This window comes from Solanum dulcamara, chromosome 2, assembly GCF_947179165.1.
Source record: "Solanum dulcamara chromosome 2, daSolDulc1.2, whole genome shotgun sequence".
NCBI lineage: Eukaryota > Viridiplantae > Streptophyta > Magnoliopsida > Solanales > Solanaceae > Solanum > Solanum dulcamara.
In genome coordinates this window covers 8232239-8247451 of record NC_077238.1, presented here as the reverse complement: position 1 = coordinate 8247451, position 15213 = coordinate 8232239, and the positions used below count along the sequence as shown (strand labels likewise).

The window sequence follows — 15213 nt, the reverse complement described above, 5'->3', positions numbered from 1 at the left end:
TATTGAATTTGTGAGCATTTCATTTAGAAGCTTAGATTGTTGGAGAGACTATACTTTTAGTATTTACTTAATTATATCCTCAATACGACCCCTTACCTCCAAGCATAATGGGCCGAGCACGTGGAAATTTCAGGCTATGAGACATGTATTACTCCTTCTGTATTAAGGTTAGCATACCAGAAACAATAAAGATAAAAATAAAGAATAGTATCCGAGTCCACAGAATTCATTGTGTCCTTAAGGAATTTAATCCCCTCGTTGTACCCGAGGTTATTAATTATTTCCTCCTAAGATAAAATGGATAAACTATTAAAGAAGTCGAGGTACCTCAAACTTCAATAATTTCAGCGAACTCAAAAGTCAGTAACAAAATCACACAAAGACTCAACTTTGTTTGAAAGAAAATATATATATGCAGAAGAAGGAGAAATTTAATTTTTAAAAATTAGAGGAAAATTCTCTATTTATAGACAACAAAGGGTAGTGTGAACATGTGCTTATTGTGGCTTATCGAAACTGACACAACCCTTCTCAAAAGACACAATCTTTCAGAAAAGTCGCAACTCTTTTTAAAAAGTCACAATTTTTTGAAAAAGGCACAACCTTTCGAAAAGTCACAACTTTTCGAAAAAGGTCACAACCTTTCATTTTCCATTCACACCTTTAAAACCCAACAATCCCCCATATGAATGGAGAAATGACTATTGTTAAAACATATGCATAAAAAACTGTGTGATTTGTAAGTAAGAACTAATTACATCTGGATAAGTAGGTTTCCCTTTGAAATTTCTGTAGTGAACATTTATCGGATATACTCGGTCAATCGGTAGATTTGATATCTTTGAAACGTCAAGCTTTGGTATATACCTAGACAACATAAGTCACACAATCAACCCTTTAACTGTTTTTGGTTCTCATTGTTTTGTTCGTTTCAGCCATGAACACTTCTTGGTACATAAGTGCGTAGAGAACTGACCTTACAGGATTCTCCTTGAAGCGGCTTACACTTCACACTTACATAGGTGATATCTAAATGTGTTATCCTATAGAAACACCATTTGATATACCCTGTATCAAACTTAGATATCATTAAAAGGTCCTAATGTCTTATCCTTGTTACTGAACATTGTCGCATCATGAGAATGGATCATAAAAATTATTTTGACAATGTTGAACCGTCATCAATGACTTTGTTTGATCTCCTTGAACCTAGATCTTGGGATCTCTAGTCTTCTAGGTAGAGTTACCACCACGATGATTTGTCCTCGGTCATAGTCTCATTCCCTTTGATGATCGCTCAACTCCCTCTCTAGTTAGGCTTTTGTAAGTGGATACGACACATTATCCTTTGAATTTACATAGTCAATTGTGATAATTCCACTAGAGAGTAGTTGCCTAACGGTATTATGTCTTCATCGTATGTGATGAGACTTACCGTTGTACATAACGCTCTCAGCTCTTCCTATTGCACCTTGACTATCACAATTTATGCATATAGGAGTCATTGGTTTGGGCCAAAATGGAATATCTTCTAAGAAATTTCGAAGCCATTCTGCTACTTCACCGGCCTTGTCTAAGGCTATAAACTCAGACTCCATTGTAGAGCGAGCTATACATGTTTGTTTGGATGATTTCCAAGATATCACTCCTCCACCAATGGTCAAAACGTATCCACTTGTGGACTTAGTTTCAGTTGACCCAGTAATCCAATTTGCATCACTATATCTGTTATGTTGGAAAAAGACGATTTAAAATTAATTTCAACTTTTTAGAGAAAAAAATTAATTTTAGAAAAAAAAAAAGAGTCGCTACTTAATTTTTTTAAAGAAATTAAGAAAACTTAAATTAAAAGATCCTAATAGATTTAAGTCTTAAAAATTCAGAGAAAAATGTACGAGGTTCTTATTTTCACTTTGAGAAGGTGTTAAGCATTCAAAGTTATCGCTAACGCACGGTTATCCGACGATTTAAAAAATTATTTGACTAACTTTTGAAAAATATTAATTTAAAAGGACACGAAGACTTTAAAATTATTTTTTTTAGAAAAATGATCAAACTTAAACATTTGAAAATAATATACATGTGTATAAAAAAAAAGTAAAAAGTTTATCAAATGACTAAGTAAAGGTAGAAAATCATTTAAAGAGTAAATTAACATGAATTGATTTATCTTTAGGAGAATCTAATTAAGTTAAAACAAATTAATATTAATATTTAAGCAGGCATAAATAACATAAGTAAATAAAATATTACAACCCGAATCAATATAAATAAACAATAAATAACACATAAAAATATTGCCTGATACTTAGTTTTTGTACGACTGGACTAAGTTGTTGGGCTACCTGCGTTTTGAGCTTTTGGCCCAATTTTGTTGTATGTCACAGTTGTATATACACTGTATATCAGCGTATATAACCACCAGTTTTCTTGTCTATCAGATATACATGGATAATATATTAGTCGGTTTGTGCTCCAATACCTGTAAAGACACTTAGTAAACATATTAATAATGAATAAATAATAATAATAATAATAATAATAATAATAATACAAAAATAAAACTCGTCTTATGAACATGGGAGGCCTTGGAAATCGACAGTAATTTCTTCATCAGCCAATTTCAATTTGTAATATATAATATGTAATGTAAACTTAAACTAAAATTTTCGTCTTTTAAAATAGAGAGACCTCGAAAATCGACGGAGAAATTTTTTCATTGGTCAATTTTAACTTACAAAAATATATTATATATTCACGGTTGATTTAAATAAAAATTCCAAAGGGTAAACAATTCCATAAATACAAAGCAATAACCAAAGTGGGTCAACCCAAAATTAATCATAGCAATAAAATATACATATATCATTAATGGTAGGACAACAAAAATAATAATAATTTAAAATCCTTTAATAAATAATCTTACAATATGGAAAGTAATAATAGTAACTATAAAAAATACAAGAACAAACAATGATACAATAAATGCGTATCAATAAAAATATCATATATGTGAGATTATGAATTGATTAATAATTTTACCCACTACATATATCATTTTACATAAAATAAAATAAAACTAATGTTCTATAACTAGACAATTCATTAGAAAAAGAAGAAAATCTAAAATCAGTCTATTAGCAAAAGTTATAACTAAATTAAAACATAAATTAATCCGTTCAAACAATATAACATACATAAACTTAAACTAAATTTTCGTCTTTTAAAATGAGGAGGCCTCAAAAATTGACGGAGAGATTTTTTCATTGGTCATGGGATCTGCAAACAGTTTAAAAAGAAAACAAATAAAATTTAGGTAAAAGAATAACACTAAAGACGTCCAAATTAACTAAAAATGACTCAAACAAGAATAATAAATAAAAACTTAATGGAGAATTATGAATAATGACCGAAGAACATGAAAACACAGAAAACAATGTCTGAAGTTTGAACTCCTCCGTCCAGATCTAAAATGGAACAAAATATACGTGAAAATACAACAAAAGATAGCAACAAAAATAGCAAAATCATAAAACAAAGTGAAGCAACATTTATGTCTAGTTAGATTTGAGAGTGAAAGTTCAAACCTCACCAAAAATGAAGTGTGTTTGGCTGGAGAAGAAGAGGATTTTGGTGGTTGTTGGTTGGTTTTAAAGGAGAAATGTGAAGGAGAGGGGTAAAAGTAGTGGAGAAGAGTTAAAATTGGTGTTATTTATAGTGAGGGTGAGGGAGAGGGTGGACAAGAAGAATAAATATTATGGGTGCATTTTTTTTTAGAAAGAATTAGAGATGAGAGAGAAAGAGTTTGAAAATGATTGTATAAGTGTAGGAAATTGTAGTGTATAGATGTTGAACTTTTTTTGTAGATTTTGATGGGTGTGGTTTTTTAAGAAGAATAAGAAAGGAGAGAGTGATAGTTTGAAAATAATTATATAGGTGTAGAAAATTATAGTGTATAAGTGTTGGACTTTTGTTGTAGTTGTTGATGGGTGTGGTTTTTTAGGAAGAATAAGAGAGGAGAGAGTGATAGTTTGAAAATGATTATATAGGTATAGAAAATTGTAGTGTATAAGTGTTGGACTTTTATTGTAGTTGTTGATGAGTGTGATTTTTTAGAAAGAATAAGAGAGGAGAGAGAAAGAGAGAGAGGAGAGAGAGAGAGAGAGAGAGAGTTTGAAAATAGTTATATAGGTGTACAAAATTGTGTGTGATTAGTGGGGTATGTAAAATTATGGGAAAATTTGTGTGATTAGTGAGGTAGGTAAAATTGTGTGGAAAATTTGTGTGATTAGTGGGGTATGTATAATTGTGGGAAAAATTTAATATGTATATGTATTTTAATGTATTCCTAGACTATGCTAAAAATACTAAAATGAATATGAACAAATATAACAAATGACATGTAAAAATGCAAATTAACGAACTATGATAAAAAATAGCTATAACTAAAAATTTTAAAAAATAAACTGATTTAATCCTCATCTAAGGATAATTATCGATAAAATTGATTTAAAACTATAAAAATACACTTTTGAACTATTTTACAAAATAAAAATTAAAAGTATTAATTTTACAAAGTCGAGATAAAATTGGGTGTCAACAGCTGTCCTTCAACAACTGCTGGATACTTATTATAATGTGAAGCAAAGTTTTGAGTATGTTCTAAATACCTAAAACTGGTTTCATTGCCATCCAATGATTTTGATTGGGATTACTTGTGTATCGACTCAATTTACTTATAGCACAAGCTATGTCTGATTCTATTACCGTATTATCATGAATATCTGAATGTTCAGACTTATGAATCAAAAATCGATATGCTTTACTATTTGTAGCATATCCAATGAAAACACAGCCCACAGTCTTAGGTCCTATTGTGACCCTCTTAGGTTTAGGAACTTGGACTTTGGCTAAACACCCCCACACTTTGAAATATTTCAAGTTTGATTTTCTTCCTTTTCATTTCTCATATGAAATAGACTGTGTTTTGCTGTGGGAAACTCTATTGAGTATTCGATTTTCTGTAAGGATGGCTTCCCCCCACAAGTTTTGTGGTAAACATGACCTTATAAGTAAGGCATTCATCATTTCCTTTAAAGTTCGATTTTTCCTTTCTCCAATTCTATTTGATTGAGGTGAGTAAGGGATCGTAGTTTGATGGATGATTCCATTTTCCAAACATATTTCTGCAAAATGAGATTCATACTCTCCATCTGTATCACTTCTTATCATTTTTATCTTTTAACTTAACTGATTTTCAACTTCAGTTTTGTATTACCTAAATACTTCTATTGCTTCATCATTACCACTCAGCAAATAGACATAACAATAGTGCAATTGTCAATAAAAGTTATGAAATACTTTTTTCCACCACGAGATGGTGTTGACTTCATATCACAAATTTTAGTGTGAATCAATTCTAAGGGATCATTCCTTTCAATAGATTTACAAGGATGCTTAGTATATTTAGATTCAACACAAACTTGACATTTTGATTTATTGCACTCAAAATTAGGTAAAACTTCTAAGTTGATTAGTTCTCACAAGGTTTTGTAATTGACATTTCCCAAACGTTCATGTCATAAACAATTTGACTCAAGCAAGTAAGAATGATTAGAAATATTGAGTTTGAAAAGACTCTCCGTGAGATTAATATTTTCCTACAAATATTTTGTTCTTATTTATTACAACTTTATCAAATACAATCATTGTTTAAAGTCAATACCTTGATAGTTGTTCTTTCCAAGAGGACCTTTCCATAACCTTCAATTTTGATTGTTGCAGAATTACCCATAAACACAGTCTCATCGGGTTCAATAAGAGCATATGAACCGAATGTATTTTAATAGACATGTATTTTCATGAAAGATCACAACATTTTAAGTGACACTTTTTCATAAGAGAACACAACTCATTTAAATAAGTATATATATATATATATATATATATATATTTAATTTGATAGTTTCATACTAGTAATATCATACCATATACTAGTAAAAGAGAAACTCAACGACCAAAATATATACTCCAACAATTTTGTGGGTGTAACCTCGTGTATTTAGATTAGCAAACCAGAAACAATAAAGATAAAAATAAAGAATAGTATCCGTGTCCACAAAATTCATTGTGTCCTTAAGGAATTTAATCCCCTCACTGTATCCGAAGTTATGGATTATTTCCTCCCAAGATAAAATGGATAAACTATTAAAGAAGTAGATATACCTCAAACTTCAATAATTTCAGCGAACTCAAAAGCCAGCAACAAAATCACACAAAGACTCAACTTTGTTTGAAAGAAAATATATATGCAGAAGAAGGAGAAATTTGATTTTTAAAAATGAGAGAAAAAACCTCTATTTATAGACAACAAAGGATAGTGTGAACATGTGCTTATTGTGGTTTATCGGAACAGATACAACATTCTCAAAAGACACAATCTTTCAGAAAAGTCGCAACTCTTTTTAAAAAGTCACAACTTTTTGAAAAAGTCACAACCTTTCATTTTCTATTCACACATTTAAAACCTAACAACATCAACCGGGGATTTTTGCCTGCTCTGGTACAATTTTGAACCATGTGACCATTGATAACTACTATGGATTTTCTGCACAAGAAATGTTTGGAGGATGATGCAAACTCTGCTGTTGAATAAGTATGAGGTGTGTAAGTAGATGCAAATCTTATTAGTTTAACATGCACAAGATTTTTCCTTTATGTCACTACAAGCGAGGAGAGGCATTTTCGACAATGTTTTAAAAGACGGAGACGTAAGAAGAGACATTTTTATGCAGCACGAGATGAGGTGTATGCCCGAAACACAGGAATAAGTACCATGGATCTACGGAGCTTAAGTCTCATGTATCTCAATTTTATTACTAAGAAAATAAGCAAAAGTAAAATTTTCAAAGGGACTTGGTGATAACAAAGGACATGAAGATACATTTTACGTCTTCATTGAGTTGGCGTAAACACTGGATGTTGATAATTTTTTCGCAAGATCCCAATCGGGATTCTAAACTTCCATGAAAAATTTCTTTGTATGGTGAACTTGGGTACATTTGTGATGTAGAAAGCAAAAACAATATTCATTAAGCTACTGAACTGAGCTATACATGATGCATACAAATGACTAAACAACAAGATATTACAATATAATGACAGATCTCTTTTATCAGTAAAACTTATTATTAAGATTTCCACTTATTTTTCCACTAAGTTTCCCACTTTGGTTCCCACTGAGGTTTCCACTGTTGGTTGCTCCTTCTTGAACCTGAATTGAGTATTGCATATGCCAGAGAACATCTTCTACTGATGGTCGCCTACTTGGTTCGTTTTCAAGGCAGTTTATTGCTATCTGGACCGTCGTTTTCAATGAGTCATATGCAAATGTACCCCGAATACAAGGATCTGTTAAATCTCGTAGCTTTGATGGTGATTCCGCTAAGGCAGTCTCCACCTGAATGACATAAAAAGCAATTTGGTTTAAGGTTGTTAGATAGATTGTGTAAATAGACTAGGCTCATATGCATTATGTAAAAAATGTGTGTTGTTTCATATCACGTAAGACATTTGTATTTCGTGATTCTTCTAATTCTTTGTCGTGTATGTCTTATTTCTCGAGTTAATTTTTCAGATGGTCACTCAACGCATCGTTGTTATTTCAGAAAGTCACTTCCTTTGTTAAAGAAAATTCGAATCAAGAAGAAAGGTGACTTTCTGAAATAATCATTTGATATATTTCTTTGGTTTGATAGTCATTAGGATATTGATAGATACCTGAAGCTTAAGGTCTTCTGCTTCGCTTTGAGAGTTGATTGGTCTACCAATAATAACCTCTAGTAGAATAATTCCCAACTGATAGATGTCTTCCTTTTCGGCTTCTTTCGCGCTGAATATGAAGTTTATATTAGCAGACAATTCAGAAATGAGAGCAGGAAACAGAGAAAGTAGGGTGAATGCAGCTGCAGAATAGTACCTGGTGAATTGGTCTGGTCCAGCAAGAGGACTTTCCGAACCAACCTGCAAAATTTTGGATGGTCAAAACGCGTTTTCTGCAAGATTTACATGTAGTGATTCACTAGCATTACCTTAGGTGGCAAAGATATATTATAGCTGCTTATTCTAGCAGTAAGAGTCTCATCCAACAAAACATTCTCAAGCTTTATATCATTTCCAGTGACTCCTCCAGTGTGCAAATACTGAATTCCTTTTGCAATGCCCATCGTTATTCCCATTCTTTGTGGCCATTTCAATACATCCCTTTTTCTCCAATCTGACAAAGAACGAATCCCGGAAAATAAATTCAGCCCTTCATCGTTCCGACTGAAGAAAGTAATGACTATTAGATGGTAACTCAACTAACAGTCATTATCTCAGAAAGTGATTCCATTTTTTTTTCAAAAAAAAAGTGTTCACGTTCTGAGATAATAACTATTAGTTGAGCGACTATAGGAGAAATCAACTCGTAATAGCTTACCACTAAGATGATCTTTTAGTGATCCATTGACAACGTTTTCGAGCACAATAAATACAGTGCTAGCTGTATTTGGGTGATCTTGGTAAGTAACAACACAGTGTCCAAGTACACTGACTAAATGTCGATGCCTTAGCTTTGATATCATCTCCATGTGCTGCTGCAGAATTTGAGGTGAATGCTTCTGCTTCAATTTCAGACATTTCACTAGGACCACTGATCCATCTCTAAGCCAACCTCTATATAGCTGTCATTAATAAATAAATATCAATTCCCATATCTCCAAAAAAACATGTTGAAAACAAAAGTTTTGTAATCATCAAGATTTATGACAAGCAAATCCATATTACTATTTTCGGTCGATATTATCTGTCGGTATCGTTTAAGATTTTTGTGCACCCCTTGATACAGACATTTTAATAGCCTCAATTATTAGAGTATTTGTCTAAACTACCCTTTATCTCTCTCTTAAGCATCTCACTTAAGGACGAATTTGGAAAGAAGCTAATAAATGCTTTAGTTTTTCTAAAATGTCAAGTTTTGTCTGGGTTGACTTTTAGGGTCCGGACTAGAAGTATAACAATATGATTGTCTACGGACTCGTATACTCATGTAGATTATGTATTTGACCAAATTGGAACTGTTAGGAGTCCAAAACGACGAATAATATGGACAGGATATACTAATAAACATCCTTTTTTGGGGCTATTTATAATGAATCAACATTTTTACCTGACCCTGTGAACCTTCTCCAACCAGATTAGTTGGATCAAAATTGTTTGTTGCCTCTTCCATTTCCTCTAAAGTGAAAACATGATATGGTGGAAGTCCTAATGATACCATCCTCATTGTTCTCCTTGCATTCCCTGATCAAATCAAGTTGATCATAATATTAGTTGATCACAATCTAAAAATGCAGAAGAAATTTCTAGGGGAGTTAGGGAGGTTGTTTTCGATAGACCCAATCACTGTTCAAGATTCAACAACAACATACACGAGGATAGAACGTACACAGTCATTACCTCTAACTTGGAAAGCAGGGAGGCTGTTTCCTATAAACGTCTGTCATTATTCAAGATTCATTAAGGAAATTTACCTCCATCAGCAGTTTTGGAAAGGGTTGAATTCTTCTCAAAAGCTAAGGTGTCATTTTTATATCCTTGAACTCTATTTCTTACAACTTTCTTGACAATGAAAAAGATCAGCAAACCAATTGCACTCACAACTACAACAATTCCAGCAATGAGTCCCAAGACAACACCAAGCTTGATTGTTCCTTGTTCCTTCTCATCATTAGTTCTTGGAGGGGGCTTAACAGCTATTGCTTGTTTTTCACAAAATGTATGTGGATGCTGAGACTTTGTGCTTGTACTTGACAGACAATTCCAAACATTAATCACTGTCCTGTTTCTTGAACTTGATCCAAGACAAGCTGGCAACTTTCCCATCAATAGATTACTCGAAAAATTGACAAATTTGAGGTTGTTACTGCAAGACACACTTGCTGGAAGAGAACCACTAAGCTGATTATTGGCAATACTAATAGACTTAATTGCTGGAAGTGAAAACAGAAATGAAGGCATTGGACCAACAAGTTTATTGGAAGACAAATCAAGAATTTGCAAATGAGTAAACTTGTTGAGTCCATTAGCTATTTCTGATCTAAAGAAATTGTTACTCAAATTGAGGGACACAAGGTTGTTGTTACCTAAAGATGGGAACTTTGGTCCTAAGTTATTGCCACTCAAATCCAATTCTTCAAGTGTTTTTAACCCTTTCAGATCTGGTACACTTCCATTAAACAAATTTCTAGCCAAAACAAGAGATTTCAGGTTCTTGAAATTGACTATTGATGATGGTATTTCACCAAGAATGAAATTTGAACTAATGTTAAGTACCTCAAGTGAGTGTAGCCTACTAATCTTGGCAGGCAATGAACCCCACAATCCAAGAGAAACCAAAGACAATTTCTTTAAACTAGAAAGCTTAGTAACAACAGTGAAAAATGAATCAATTGAAAATTTCCCAGAAAGGGCTTGTGGAGAAGAGGATTTTAAAGACTCAAAAGGGGATTTTTTGTTACCAACAATAGTTAACTCAGTTATATGATTACCAGAACAAGTGATTACAAGAGAAGGAGATTGTGGAAGAAAACAAAAATTTGTCCAATTATTCCATTCTTGAAGAACAGGTGGATTTTCAAGAAGCTGTTGAACTTGAAAAAGGATTCTACTTTCTGCAGGAACTAACTGAGCAGAGGAAAATGAAACTAGAAAAAACAAAACCAAACCAAGAAACAAGAAACCCCTCATCATTTTTAGCTAAAAAACTTAAAATCCCAACAATCTTTTAAGCTCACAAAAGAGTGACCACTTTTGTTGAACTGTTTAGAAAGAGCTCTGAAATGAAATAATTCAAGAATCCACAATAGAGTGAGCAATTATTATAGAATATAGAGAAAATGGTTTTAAATGATGAGATTAAATAATGGAGTACAGATGTGTTTGTCTGTAGCTAGTCTAGTTGTACAATTTTTGTGACAAGGATTCCATAACATTTCATCACACTTAAGTAATATTGGTAGAAAAGAATGTGCAGAGAGTGAGATACAGAGAAGTGAAAAGAGTATAATTTTCATGAACTATATTTAGTATCAGGAATGAAGGATAGTTAATTTGAGAATCAATTTTAAAATGAGTTTATCTCATGTTTGATTGAAACAATATCATAAAATATATTATGAAATAACTTGTTCCTTAACTAAAAGAGTCTTAATAATGAACAAATTACTTTTTTTATCACATTAGCTAAAAGATAATATCCTTTTTGTCACAATTATATGATAGTGTTTGATTGAAACAAAGTTAATTCTATAGAAAATTGAAAACTTTTGAAAAGCCATAGAAATTTCGTGATATAATTCATCTTACGAAAAATAAAATGAAAAATTTGAAGTTGAATTACTAGCATGTTTGAATGGACTTATAACTTTTGGCATATAAGCAATTAATTCAAATAGGCTATAAGTATTAAATAGAGAAAGATGTCAATTTTTTTGAACTAACTGAAAATGAGAGAATACAACACTTTCGGATTAATTTTATCGTATTTAAATAGAGAAAAATGTCATTCTTTTATGAACTAACTGAAAACAAGAGAATATAACACATTTCGGATGAATTCTATCGTGTTTTAACAAACACATTTTTAATGAATTTTGTCAAAAGCATACTTCTAGTAAAAATATTCCAAAGAACACCTAAAAATATGATCTGGTACCAAATAAAGTCAACGTAAGATTTCAAATTTAAATTGTAATAAAAGCAAAAATTTTAATTCGTTTTTTTATTTATTCAAACCTTAAAGGATAGAAATATTCAATACATATATAATTAAAAAATAATTACATAAAATTAATCAAAATACGTGTGGAGAAAGGGCTTTTAGAAATTAGAAAAGAATTAAATGAGGGGTGAGAGGAAAGAAAGTGAAGTGTCAAATGTGACATTAAGGTAACATGGTGTGGTTGGATCTGTCAGTCGGTGCTTATGCACAAAACAATAAAGCCAAACTATATTCCTGGTCCTGTGGTTAAATTATTAAATTCCAACTTGTTTTATAATTTGTATTGTAGTAGTATAACATAACATATTACTATTATTATTGAATCTTATATTACATTTTTGCATGGATGTTAGTAAGTGATCATGCTAAAAGTCAAAGTGGGCTCTGAAATCAAAATACACTTCATATATTAATGTATTACTTGCTACTTACTACTAGTATTCTACTTGTTTGTCTTGTTTATACTTTAGCATTAAAGTTTTTTGACTATGACTTAGTCTATCTTGATCGATAAGGGAGAGTCGTGGCGTGATTATAAAATTTCTTCATTCTTAATTAGATGATTTGAGTATAAAAAGCTTTTGGTTGATGTCATATTTTAAAAAGTATTCCCCTTTTCCCTGGAGAAGGATGCAAAGGATTAATTGAAAAGTCTAACATCAGATTAAAGATTTTTCACTCTCTATTCTTATTCTTTGAGAGGTTGTTTGCGACGATAGTATTAGCTAGGCAATCAAGACAAGTCGAACAGATAAGATGACAATAATTTTTTTAGACAAATACTTATCTCCTACTAAAACAGTTAGAATGAGATTAATCAAAATCATATTATACGTGAGTATACGAATCTATTGACACTCATATTATTATATAAAATTTTTGTTCAAAAATTGAGTTAAAAAAATCAATCACGAGCACCTGATGTCAAAACTTGTAAGATTAGCTGAGATACACAGGCCTATTAACGGCACAAAAATAAATGAACTTTCAATTTTTTTCTAGAAAATTTTCTTATGAGCATTTTTTTTCTTGAAAACTTCAATACAAATATTAGACATTTCGATATAAAAAGAAGAAGAAAAACAAGACTTAGTCAATTGTTTGTTGTCACTGCCCAAGGGTCCTTGTAGCTAGTACAACCAATAATTCTTTGAAAAAGAGTTGCAGAATGGTAGCTACCATTAATTGAAACCAATTGATCCAAACACCCTCTTTGCCTAAACACATCATTATGATATGAAAATATTCCTTTTAATGACAGAATTAAATGTGGATTTAATTGAAGCTTGAATAAATGCTCCTTTTAAAAATTCTTTAATTTAGTTTCAAACTCGAAATTATTATTACGTTAGGTTGACAATTAATACTTAATTAAATCGCGATGAATTTTGCAATTGTCGAGAACATGAGTTGAATAGAGAGAAAATTCATCATACCCTACATATTATACTAGTTGATTTATATTGAAATTTGGATTAACATTTAAGAATTTAACACAATAATAAGCATGTTTATACAAAATCACAGCTAGAGTGCATATAAAATAATATAAGAATTGATGAAAATGACAATTATGATGGCTTAGTGAATTTAATTTTTAACTTATAAGGAATGTGAGGTACTAATACTAAACCATATTTTAATGCAAAATCACAGCTAGAGTGCATATAAAATAATATAAGAATTGATGAAAATGACAATAATGATGGCTTAGTGAGTTTAATTTTTAACTTATAAGGAATGTGAGGTACTAATACTAAACCATATTTTGACCATGTACATGTATTTACAATTTTTCCTTAGGAAAATTTTTAGTTTTCTATTCAGTTTTTTTTAATAGATATATTTTTTATTTAATAATAATTTAATTTTAAAATACTTATTTTATTTAAGATGATTTATAACTACATAATGTAACGACTCGACTTGTCGTTAATTTAGAGTTGAAGAAATCACAAGGAAAGTAAACTCAACTGGGTTCCACCATCCCGCCAGAGCTGGATGGTCCCACCTTAGCGACGCCACCAAAGCGGGAATGTGGCCGCCAGAGCAGAAAGACGTGGGACACAACTTAAGTTGCGATTTTCTTATTTTCTCCACTTCTTCCAAGTGTAAGTTGGAGGTGAGAGTTACTGCAAAAACTCTCCAAAAGGCTGCTCTTGACTTGGGAAGGACAGGGGGGATCTCAGCATTAGAAGGCTTTCAACCGGTGGAATTCAGTCCGGTCTTGCCCGTAGAACATCTGGAGCCAAGGATTTCAGCCGCAATATCTCTCCACAGTTGTTTGGCGCTCAGGTAGGATGAGTTTCTCTTTTCTGAGTAGTAAATCTATACCTATTGTGTAGTATAAAAGAAAATTTAATGAGAAATTATATAACTAAGCTGTGGGTTATGGGTCATAGGCAGAAATTTGGTTGTGTTAATGAATTGAGAAGTTTATTGATTGGAATACTATTGCATATAGACGGTTAATTTATCACGGGCATAGTATTGTGTACAGGAATATAACACTAGTAGTTATTGATGATAAACCTTAAAGGTTTGGTAGTGTAGGCGTGGGCTTGTTTCCCGGAAATGTCTTATGTACTTGTTTGAGTTACTTATGATATGCATAGGTGTGCATGATTAGGGGAAACATGTTAGACCTTATGCAAATGATCCCTCGCTGGCTTATTTTGTGATGAACTTGTTCTTGGTGATATAATGTGATCCAGTGTTGATAGTTTATGGTTGGTTGCATAAATTGGATTCGGTGTCACGTTCTGACACATATTTGAATCGGGTGTTATATTCCGACACATACTTAAATCGGATGTCATATTTCAACACATACTTGGATCGGGTGTCACATTTTGACACAAATATAACTAGATTGGGTCACCTGAGAGGGCTAAGTATGTGTTGTGGATGGTTCCATGAGAGGACCTAATGGTATCTGTATTTACATGTAATAATAAGGTTAGTAGTAAATGAGTCATGAATTAAGGACCTATAAAGAAAACCTTCAGTTATTAGTTATAAAGAATTGTGAGCATGAATAAACTTATTTGTTGGTAAGAGGATAGGTCGTATTAGGCCTTAAGGTGACATATGTGTTATATGAAGTAGTTTATATTCATAGGCTTAGAGGTAGAGGTTGCTTATTGACCGAAAGTGTTAACATTAAAGTTTCCACGAGTAAATATGGTGGTAGTAGTGGTTATCTAAAATCGGATTTAGTTAGAAAGTGTGATTATGAGATGGCTAGGCCCCTATGTTGTGAGACAATTGTAATAAGACCAGTGGTGACGGGGTGAAATCATCAGGCAGTTAAGGTTGTCAGGTTGAGAATGTTAGAGTGAATGGACAGTAGTATGGTGGGTTCATAACCCACAGATTTTATGTTGTAACTA

General features: G+C 31.9%; 1 protein-coding gene across 1 annotated transcript; it reads right to left on the bottom strand.

The window, feature by feature from the left end:
* Nucleotides 1-6957: 6957 nt before the first annotated feature.
* LOC129880208 (probable LRR receptor-like serine/threonine-protein kinase At1g14390) lies at nt 6958-10928 on the bottom strand. Its single transcript, XM_055954145.1, has 7 exons — nt 9573-10928; nt 9209-9342; nt 8480-8723; nt 8091-8275; nt 7979-8022; nt 7780-7891; nt 6958-7459 (listed from the first exon to the last, which is right to left on the bottom strand). The coding sequence occupies exons 1-7, from the start codon at nt 10789-10791 to the stop codon at nt 7175-7177; spliced, it is 2223 nt and encodes a 740-aa protein (XP_055810120.1). The 5' UTR covers nt 10792-10928; the 3' UTR covers nt 6958-7174.
* Nucleotides 10929-15213: the final 4285 nt, after the last annotated feature.